At 39.6% G+C, this 11,829-nt stretch overlaps 1 protein-coding gene across 1 annotated transcript; it reads right to left on the bottom strand.

Annotated features, from left to right (window-relative positions):
• Window positions 1-7,625: 7,625 nt before the first annotated feature.
• Window positions 7,626-8,257, bottom strand: LOC131694794 (dachshund homolog 1-like). The gene is made up of 2 exons (XM_058983298.1): window positions 8,152-8,257; window positions 7,626-8,084 (listed from the first exon to the last, which is right to left on the bottom strand). Exons 1-2 carry the CDS (start codon window positions 8,239-8,241, stop codon window positions 7,626-7,628), a joined length of 549 nt encoding a protein of 182 aa, XP_058839281.1. The 5' UTR covers window positions 8,242-8,257.
• Between the last annotated feature and the right edge of the window lie 3,572 nt (window positions 8,258-11,829).

Below are 11,829 nucleotides of genomic sequence, written 5' to 3'. Positions count from 1 at the left end.
CGAACAAGTTCGTGGCAACAAAGACTCACGTCAAAACAAGGAATGTAACCGAAAAGAAACTGATCAATAAGGCGTCCAGAGAATGGAAGAATATACCAACACAAACAAAACTTCGAATTTTCGCAAACAAGCTATCAGCTTACTAATTCTCACATTAAAAAAAACATTGCTCGAATATCATTCAATAGGGTTGTATAATTTTCAATCTTTATAAATCACAGTTTTGTCCGTTTATCGAAGGCTGCTATATATTAGCAACCGTTTCAACAACTCCGCAAAAGACCACACTTGATCACTGATTAGTGGCATGTTAGCACGAACCGGCTGCAAATCGCTTTCCATCGCCTCCAGCTGTGAGGCAGGAGAAAAATTACGCTCTATCTCTGCAACCTGGTGTGCCTAAGAAGAAAAAAAGAAGCGTAAAATGTATCTGCCAAGCTAGGTACATTTAAATTTAAATTTGAAATGAAATCACATTAGAAAACCAGTTGGGTTCGATGGCGTCCTGATCGGATAGTATACCCACATTACATATATGGGAAAAGCAAATATATGTTGGCGACTATCATTACCTTACCCATCTGGTATCATGCACCAGAGCTATCCTCTGCTCGATATTGAAGGATTGTCATCAACGATAGAACAACTCGCAGCTAAGTTGTTCTGTCAAACAATCGTGATGGAAACGATCGCAGTCAACCTGTCTGCTTTAGAGTCAATAGCTTGTCGTCACAATCACACATTGTAAAATAGTGAGCATGGTAACGTGAGGGGAGTGATGAAATAAGTTTACTCTAAAAATGAAGCGACTTTTCTGACTCGAAAAGGCCATCTCGATCAACGTTTGGCTTGGACATTTGAAATCTTAGGAAATGCAACACTAACGAATATTTATTGTTTAGATGATCAATTCTACTTTTTTCTACGTTGTGCAAATGCTCTATCGCAAACGCTTGGTAGCAAATCCACCTACCCCGATGTACTCTATTAATCGACCTGTTTAGCACTTATATGGGAAACTGGAGGCGTGTGAAATCGGCGTCTCGCGGGAATGCCGCATTTGTGTTAGCTTTTTCCGACGCTAAATTTGCTGGCCGCAGGAAGACCTCTGCCGACTACCTATTCGAACGGATTGCAATTGAACGGGTCCCCCCCACCCTGATCATGACGTTGTACCATGTGGAGTAAATGCATTTATGCCTGTAATTATCACCCAGTAAGGCGTTAAATTCTTCATTATCACGTTATCGCTAACGATGTTGTAAGGAATTCCGGAGCGGTTATTCTCACATAATTTTGTTTGAACAAGTTGAGTTATATGAGAAATATCGAACCGAGATGAGGATGAAACGTATTGGTATAAGAACTTTAACGGGTGTTAAAATAATGCCGCGTAAAAAGGTGTCACAAATTAATTAGCTAGATCAAACAATTCATTTTATTGGGTTTTTTTTTGACATAAGTGCCAATACATTATTTATATTTATGGTGGTATCCAAGCAAGAAAACAGATCGAAATGGTGAGTTAAACGTGAGTTAAATATCCCCAGAGGCAGGAATAGAACCTGCAACACTTGGGACTCCGGCCCAATGCCCAGCCCTTATGCTATCGCTGGGCTATAATGACGTCCCAGGAAGAACACATGATTATCGCATCGGTGACAGAGATCGTACTAGTGCCTCTAGAAAGAGATCACACACACAATGGAAGTTTCACAATACGTACAGACATCAGAGTTAAAGTAATTATTACAGAAAAGATGTCATGTAGAATGCCATAGTCAACTTTTTAACGTCTAATTATACTACGTGTTTTATTAATCCTATAAGTCAGATAGTTTCGTGAGATGAATTGTCGTTACTCGTTTTTGACAAAACAGTGGAGCTATCACTGCGAGTGCCAGTCCTTGAAACATCCTTCATCTTTAACCATAAGCCTAGTACTGCGGAAAAATCCGAACCTGTGTGGATGGCTTTCATCTGTCGCATCGTAAGACTTTCTATTTCCGAAATAAGCTTAGGTGTGCTTTGCATGGCATGTTCTGGGGGTGGATTATTCATGTTACCAATACTGATTTCACCCATCAAACTCGAGAAGATGTCCCATGCAATCTGAAAAAAGTGATTCAATTAGGATAATACAGATCTTTAATTACGGTGACGGAGATATTAACTCAACAAAAATCTGCATCAGAAAATTCAATAACCAACATACTCCTAATGTTATGTTTGTACTATGATCCTATGAACACTGACTTCTTACATTGTGGCCCGTAGACACAAAGAAATTGTAATTTTTTATATATAATTGTTGCTCTTTATTTAGCTTTAGACCAGACACCACCTAATTAACAATAATAACATTGCATTTTATGTAGAGGTTTGCCCACTACTCCCTATTTACATTCACGGCAGACCCTTGATAACCTAGGTACCAGAATGTTCGATTTACGTATATAAAGAAACAAATAAATAAATCTTTCAAAACTACCAATTATTTCTCCTATCCCCTTTGTTGTATGCTGCTGCTAACATTGGGTGGAAAGGTGACGCTTTCTGACGACTGGCTGGGGATACGTACTCCTGCTAGTTACACCGGCAGCTAGAAAGGTGAACTAGGCTCCTATGTCGGAATAACCCTAGCGATTGGCGATTTTTTGTCGGATGATCTACTCGTCGTAAACGATCTCGGACCTTTGACTGCCCTACTTCGCTCTTCCTGGCGATTAGTTATAGAGGCTCCTTAGACATTTTTTCTACAGAAAGATCGTCGATACTTTGGATCCTTGGAAAGTAACAAGGTATGCGGGTGGCTCTTTCAGTTGCAGCGATCAAGATCCTCCTTTATTCCTCCGAAAGTCGCGCAAATGGCCCACCAAACAAGCAGCCGATGGTGCGCTAAGACGATTTCACTAGATTTTCAGAGCAGCGTGCACTCAGTGCACTAGCGCGACTTCCGGAAGGTTAAGTCCAATCGGAAAATATTGGTTTTAAATCTCGTTCATCTGGTTTCAGTTTTCGTATATTTTGATTCTCTCAGGTTGTGAACTGCCCATAATCACATATCAGTCCCATAAAGATAGGAAATCCCATAGAAAACGGGACAACTATGCGATCCCATCCAGTTTGTTTTGAGTTCATTTCAGAACTGCTCAAACCAACATCAATATACTCAATTTGCTACTTACTCTAAATGCAAACATCAAGTCGATTGTCGCTTCCGTGGATGGTAACATATATAGGAAAGCAAAAACTAAGACAGTTAAAAATGGCCGAGATATGCTTCTCATGGTTACACGACCCGTGGCCTACTGAGATAAGACGGTTTTTCCTAGGGCCCTTTTATAACCAAATGCCTCTTTCCGTCATTAAATAACAGTTTTGTTCATAGAAAATATGTGTCTTAGGAAGGTTAAGCGCAACTCATCAAGAAAACTAACTTGTCACAACAACCGACTAACATTTGAAATCCACATGCCACATGCCAAATGGTTCTGTGATAATATTCAGCGAAACCGCCATTCTGTCACAACTACCGGTCTTACGGTCGTAAACAGCTATCTCAATGACGGAAGCTTACGACATGTTACCGTCAACCGCAGCAGTACAAAAATATTTAATAGCTCGACTACCCAACGCATATTCATAGAGACGGACTCGAGCGATCTGCGTTGACTAGACCACAACTTGAAATCAATATTTTACCGCTTAAAATAGGCACAGGTTTAGTTACACCGATGATCAGCACTTGAACCGGTCTCGGCGGTTGCGAAGAGGGAGGAGCATATGTATAACACACTACCAGTGAGGGGGTGGCGGCTATATTATACAAAACCGCACGCATAATTAAGTTATCATATATGTCTTGAAATTAAAGCTCATTACTTTAATTTATTGAATCAGTACAACTTATAAACATCGTAGGAGACCGTTTCAAGTGCGCGGATGCTGTGTTGTCCGCACTGCGATCGCATCGGAGTGGCGATGAGTTGATGGTATATTTGCATAATGAATAATGATCAGGACCCTTGGGCGCGGGCTCCGATCGATCTGTCTGTATCCAACTCAAGCAGATCAGCCAGGTAAGATGGGTCACAGACAAGAAAAACAGACGTGCCAATGGTGGGCATTAATTGCATGCAGTGACCAATGTTATATTTTAGTCAAAAATTGATCAATTTATTGTGTTCCTGCTTCTAGTTAGTAAGAGGAACAAACGGAAGTTTATTTTTCACAATGTACACCAACTATATTTTTAAATTTTAACATATAGTTGTCTCAAATGAGAAAATTAGTTTAATTAATATTTTTCATACGTAGGGAATGCTTAAAAATCTTACAAGCCTAAAGAGCGAATCCGAAACTCTCCTCATACTGCATACTTTTCCATTAAATAATATTTAAAAGTCACTGACGTGTGAATAATGTAAACAATCTGCCTTCTACGGAAAATCCTAAGCGATGATACCCAAAACAAAAACATCTGCCACAACGAAAACAAATTCGGAAGCTCCATAACAAATTGTAACATTTGCCAATCCATCGTTGGACGCAAAATCAGCGCCGTCATCATCGCACGCTTTATGTCGTTTTCGCTTGAAGCATAAACTAACTCAGTTTCCGACCTAACTGCTGTCAACCTTTTTGTTTGAAGTTTCGAACCTAGGTTATGCGCCACTGAACTGAAAACCAGGCTGGATTTTAACCTGAAACATATTTCGAGTTCGCTCATACCACCGCACCGCTGCTGTTTCGCGAGAACGAAACTCATTTCCATTAAGGTGAAGATATGTGGAAGCCACGTTGCTAGGCACCGACTCACTTGTTTACATTAGGAAAAACTGAAATCTGAAGTGAAAATTCAAACGCACAAATGAGAGTTTCCGAACATTTTCCTTTGGTCATCTGTACATTGGCAGAAAATTTCAAGTTTTGTTAGTAAACGATTAAATTTTCGCGAGTGGTTTTGCAGTGGTGTGTGAAAAAAGTGCATTTGAAAAAGTGCAATGAAAACGAGAAAAAGAGTGTTTCGAAAGGAACCCCAAGTGAAGAGGGGTTATATTTTCGCACAAAATAGGAGCTACAGATGGCATTTCGTCAAAAACTCGGATTGATTGCATAGGAAAATATTCTAGCTTCCTTAAGTAGTAGTTTCGTGGCACACCAGCAAGGTTAGTGTGTTGAAAAACGTATTTTTATATTTGCTCATGTCAGATACATGGCTAGGCAGGGGAGAGGGGTGTGTGTGGCGTAGGAGCTATGTTGTGGCTCGCATGTATAATGTCCTTAAGGACATGCTCAATAGAGTCACAAGGTGGCAAGTTAAATGGATGCCGTCGTTTCTGCTTCTTCTTTTTTATTTCATCGTCAAAATCAAAACATTGCATTGGCTAGCAAGACAAAATCGTTTGTAACTTAAAATGTCTTATCTCAGATTGCTTAGAAATTGTATCACTGTATGTACCCATGCTAGCTCATGCAGATGAATAGATTCTCTTCACGGAATTTTGATTCGTTTGGGAAATTTGCACCTTTTTATTTTTCAAAACAAATGCAACACTTGGTTCAAAAATCAGTCAGCTGATTGCTGGACGATACGCTTGTGTGCGTGCCATCTCCAATCGGTACAGTACGTTCTAGCCGCACACAGATGCTGAACGTAACCCGAACATAGCCGAACATAACCGAGGTACCCCAAACAAGAAGACAGGAAATGAAGAAGATCGCTTCACGACTGTAATCCGCAAACCTATGAAACCAAGGAAGTGGACCGAATAACACATTATCACATGATAGTGAACACGTTCCACCGCCGCAGAAAAGAATCTCCGTCCGCGCTGGTAAATTGAATGGGGAGTCGCTCAACGTGTCAAATAATTTGAAAAAAATCGTTATGTCCAACGATTGTTTTAAGAAACTCTGAAATGCTGTTTCCAGAGGAGTCGGTTCCTGAAGTGGGACGACTCGTCAGTAAACACCCTCATAAAATAAAGGTCTTTCAAAGGTATTTGGGGTATCACCACAGCGCTACTATCGCCATTTCCTTTAGTTCGTGAGTGTGACTTAATTGACAGCTAATCGGATAGAGATTTCAAAATAGCCGACAGATTATGCCTCTAATTCAGATAGGCTGGTATGGTGTCGCTAGTGTTTTAACGAATATGCATTCAAATGTGTACACAAGTGTTATAAATTTATTTGTTAGAGCATGGATATCTGTTCTCTGTGTTTTCATGAGCTCTGAGAAAAAAGAGTAAAATAAAGAGAACAAATTAATTAAAAATCCGAAACATCTGATGAGTGAAAATTCCACCTCCGAACGATCTGTAAACAGTTCATTTGCCGCATTGAATACCGTTAGCTTAGCCGTTAAAATTTCGGTGGAAAATACCGAATGCTGCAAAAATTTGCCAAGTGTGTAAGTCTACTATTTTACCGCGTATTGTTCTTAGCCCATTAAGGTTCAAAGAACTTTGGATGAGCGTCTATACGAATTGAACGCTTGATAGTATGCGTTGGAAAATGCGTTCAACTTTTCACCGGTTTATCCATCTAAAGCATCTATTAAACTCTAAAAGAAGAAAATTTATTAGATTATCACGATTCAAATTATGCAAAATAGTTGGCGGAAAAAGAATTGACCGGACCACACTGTGCGGGGGCACGCAACACAACTGCGCAATGAAAAATACAACAGCCACTTTATCAAAAGCACCATTCCGCCCTGTCAAGTGTTTTTCCACCAATCTAATAAAATTTCTTCTTTTAGAGTTTAATTAATGCTTGGTATGGATAAACCGGCGGTAAAGTTGTACACAATTTTTCCTACGCATTCTGCCAAGCGTTCAATTCGCATACATGCTCAAAGAAAGTAACTTGAGCCTTAATCTTGCTTCTTGCAACACATACACAAACATTGAGATTAGAACGATTACTAAATAGATAGATAATTTAGATTGTATTTGTTTTCTATAAATAGCACTTAGGTACACTAAGTTGTTATGTTGCCTAAGATAGAGAAGGATTTTTATTGTTTATTGCTTAATAATGAGGTGTCTACACATGTTTGAAGTGCGCGCGCAGCGTATTGCAAATGGATCGTAGAACCTATCGATTTTAATTGATGTTTTCCATGACTTTTGTTGTGATCAGAGTCTCAAACTGATGAGTGAATTGTTTTGGCTTTGCTCGAAAATACCACCAATTGCGATTATTGCTGCGATAGTGTAAATAAAAGAACGACTTGAGGCAGCAATTACACTGAACTCGTTACATTCTATCGTTGCAGGTGGTAATTATGATGTAAGACGGAAAGGGTCGAAGATGTGATTTTCGGGTTACAACCCATTCATAAATTAAATAACGTAAAAATTGCCTAAAATTGACCCCACCTCCCCCCAAGTAGCAAATAGTCACAAATTTCTTTATCTCCACCTGCACTATTACGTAATAAACTCGTTAAAATAATAAATTTTCCTCCCTAAAAACATGTTACGTGACGTTCTAGCTTACTCCCTCTCCCCCAAATGTCACAACATATCACAAGTTATCAACCCCCCCTGCCCATTCTAAAAGCGTTACGTAATTTATGAATGGTCCCTTATATCTTGATTCAAATACTTCATTTAACCGCCACCGGTATTGCCACCGCCACCGCCACCGGTATTGCCACCGCCACCGGTATTGCCACCGCCACCGCCACCGGTATTGCCACCGCCACCACCACCGGTATTGCCACCGCCACCGCCACCTGGAGTAGCCAACGTAGTCGGTGGCACTTGTGCCGTTGCATTCACTATCCCACCGCCACCTGCTGTAGTATTCGGTGGCATCGTAGTCGGTGACGCTTGTGTCGAGGCATTCACCATCCCGGCGGTGGTAGGTGGAGCCGTTGTCATGGACGTCATGGGAGGTGTCATAACTTCCCCGTTGATTTTTGTACAATTAATACACATAACATTCAGATTACAGGCCATTGTGCAGACTACCATCACGGTTGCGTTCGGTTTGGTATTGATTATCGTGTCGCTAATCTCCTCACTGCTCTCTCCGAACAGCGATTCAATCAAATCATATATCACGTCCTGTAAATATGTAAGATTTTGCTCTTAGAAAGTCAGTAAACTTGTTCGGCTATAAGTCAACACTTACAAATGTTGCCCCCGTCGATGGAACGGAATTCAGTACTGCAATCGCAGCTAGACCGCAGTAAACTGCGAGTTTGAGAGCCATCTTTACCATATGGAACCAAACAACTTCAACGTTCGACGACGAATGCTAACTGTTACTGTACCCTGTTTGCAAGCAAAAACCAACTTTTTATAGGTATTAGGTACAGATAAGTACTAGAACGAAACAAAAGAAAAGTTTTACAACCCATTTATACGTCGAACTAATTTCCAAATAATGCTTCGAAAATTACATCTTCGTATAATGGTCAAAAACAGGGTCACTTCTTGTTGCACAGCAAATGTGACAGGCGGGTGACACGCAAATTTTTACTATCATTCAGAGTGACATTTTAATTTATGGTCCAACTGCACAATTGAGCTTATCTTCTATTGGGTAGACCGCGGTGGTAAAGATAAATAGAACTAAATAGAGTTGTTTTATTTACAGTTAAGCACTATTTAGACTTTCCGTGAAAATAAACGTGGACAAGTTTCCATTGTTGACGGTGAACGAAGCCATGAACAGTTTCATCAGCGAACAATGATTTCACGCTCAACTGTAAATTGACAGTTTGTCAGAATGCAATCTGGTATTCGAAGGCGAACGTTCGCCGTGATCAGCGATGACATTTATATTCACCACTCCGCATCAATTCCATTCATCGTCGCGTTTACATTCCCGGCGAACAAGTGTATTATCCACTGCGAACATATTTCACCGTGGAATATTTAAAATGATCGAGGAATATAAATATTATTGCACTATATCGAATAATTGTGCATGTAGGCGACAAGTATATTAATGTATTATAGTTTAGTTCCAGTTTCATCAATTTCTATGCACTAAAAAGTGAGATATTGGAAACAAACAATTTGGTGCGCATCGAGTTCACGTTCATTTTCACCGAGGGTGTAATTAGGCCTTAAATAGGCCTTTACGAACAAAACAATAAGACCAAACCCACTATGGTGATACTATTTCTTTATGCTACGCTAACCTCCACGTTATGATTAAAGTGATGTCATAGAGTTGTCTTTTTGACCGTGATGTCATCAAAACAACACGAAATAAAAATAGAACCATATTCGTATTCTGATCAGTATTTCACTATATCCCTTTTTTCAGTTTAAATACTATTGTTTATACACTCAACTTAGAAAAAAACATCAAAATTTCCATTAAAAACCAATCTTCTAGAAAGACCGAAAGCATTTTTTCAATGTTCGTCGTTTACCGAAAGCACAGAGTAACACCTGGACTCCCAGAAAAACTTCCGCCATTCATGATACTCTTACTGAACGACTTTCCACTATGAATAGTCGCAAATCAGCAGCGAAGATCAAGGATGAGATGGAATAATCAGTCATCCAGTACTTCCCATAGAAGGCTTTGTGGAGAATAAATTTGTTGATAGGAGCCACAGATAGTCCTCCCTAGTAACAATTGAGGTTTTATAGTACTCTTGAAACCCTTCTTAAAACTTAGAATGCACTTGTAGTGTGCTATAAAACTAGAAATGCTACTTGGGACTATACCAGTACAGGACTGTAATCCGTTAAAGAGCAACTGACGTAGGTCGATTGCGAAAATTAAAAATCAAATACGACATTCGGATGAGACAAAGGTATTATGTGAAATGATTGATTCGAAGTTGAAAAAACCTGTTTTAATCCACCTAGCGGTGCAATTGTGCCTTTCTCATTTCTCTAAACTGTGGCACGGAGGCTTTTTATGTTCAACATAATTGTGGAAATGTCCATTACATTCTTAGTACACTTTGCACTTATACACAATGGCATGCCAGCCACGAACTTGATGAGCTACGTGTCGACGGTGAAACACTTGAAACAAAAAAATATCATACTCCATTAGCCTAATCAGCATTAGATCAATGTTATCTGCTTGCTAACTCATTTTGTCATGCGGGGATGGGTATGTGAGGAGGGCGAAAGTCCCATGAATGAACGACTCCCCAGCTTAAATTGGTATGCTTTGTAATATAGTGCTGGTTTAAAGATGATGGGGTTGAAAGGGAGGGGTATGAGGTGGTGGTCTGAGGGGTGATTTAAGGAGATTTTTAAAGGAGGGGAGTGAACAGTATTGGGGGGGGGGTAAAAACCCCTCTCCGTAAACCATCAACTACGCCCCTGTTAAAATCCAGAAACCTTATGCGAGTCGAAAAAAAAAATTTGGCCGGGATTAGGTTGACGTTTTTCAGAGTGATTGCATAACCTTTCTATATGAGAAAGGCAAAAATGTGCAAAATCCAAAAAAGTGAATCTTCGTCAAATTTTTTTCGTGTTTGCATCAAATCTCGACGTTTTATGCACCTTGAATACATTTAGCATCAAAAATAAAAATTCTATTTTTAATTTTTCCTATAGTTTCTATGCGAAATTTCTGTGTGGCCGCACTCTGAAACCCGTAATTCCGGAACCAGAATTCCGATCGATCCAAAATTCAATAGCAGCCGATGGGAAGGTTGCACCTTTCATTTGAGACTAAGTTTGGGCAAATCGGTCCAGCCATCTCTGAGAAAAATGAGTGACATTATTTGACACATACGCACATGCATACACACACACACATACACACACATACACACACATACACACATACATACACACACACATACAGACTTTTTCCGATCTCGACGAACTGAGTCGAATGGGATATGACACTCGGCCCTCCGGGCCGGGATTAGGTTGACGTTTTTCAGAGTGATTGCATAACCTTTCTATATGAGAAAGGCAAAAATGTGCAAAATCCAAAAAAGTGAATCTTCGTCAAATTTTTTTCGTGTTTGCATCAAATCTCGACGTTTTATGCACCTTGAATACATTTAGCATCAAAAATAAAAATTCTATTTTTAATTTTTCCTATAGTTTTTAAGCGAAATTTCTGTGTAGCCGCACTCTGAAACCCGTAATTCCGGAACCAGAATTCCGATCGATCCAAAATTCAATAGCAGCCGATGGGAAGGTTGCACCTTTCATTTGAGACTAAGTTTGGGCAAATCGGTCCAGCCATCTCTGAGAAAAATGAGTGACATTATTTGACACATACGCACATTCATACACACACACAAACACACACATACACACACATACACACACACAAACATACATACACACATACATACACACATACACACACACATACAGACTTTTTCCGATCTCGACGAACTGAGTCGAATGGGATATGACACTCGGCCCTCCGGGCCGGGATTAGGTTGACGTTTTTCAGAGTGATTGCATAACCTTTCTATATGAGAAAGGCAAAAAGATGGGTAGGTAATGTCAGAGACATAACCGAAGTGAGTAGAATACACTTAGGCTGTTAATTCGAATGCTGCAAATTTTTGCTACTTTCTGCATTAAAAACCAGTTATTTCGATACAGGTGCGTTTTACCCTGCCCATTTTTCAAAGAGCAATTTATAATGATTTTAAAAAATTGAATATTTTTCATGTTCCTGAATATTTTGCAAAGCGATTGTGATTTCAGAGTAACATGTTGGCTAAATGATATCATTAATTAAATACTCCCAATTGATCGTCTATAGCTAAGTTATGATTATATTTTCTTAGGGGTGTATTTTACCCCATCTACCTCTACATACGCTTGCATTACATTCACATAAATCACTTGTGACGCG

Source organism: Topomyia yanbarensis, chromosome 1 (genome assembly GCF_030247195.1).
Source record: "Topomyia yanbarensis strain Yona2022 chromosome 1, ASM3024719v1, whole genome shotgun sequence".
NCBI classification, from domain to species: Eukaryota; Metazoa; Arthropoda; class Insecta; order Diptera; family Culicidae; genus Topomyia; species Topomyia yanbarensis.
Note: the sequence above shows the minus strand (reverse complement) of the source record. Positions and strands in the feature narration are given on the sequence as shown.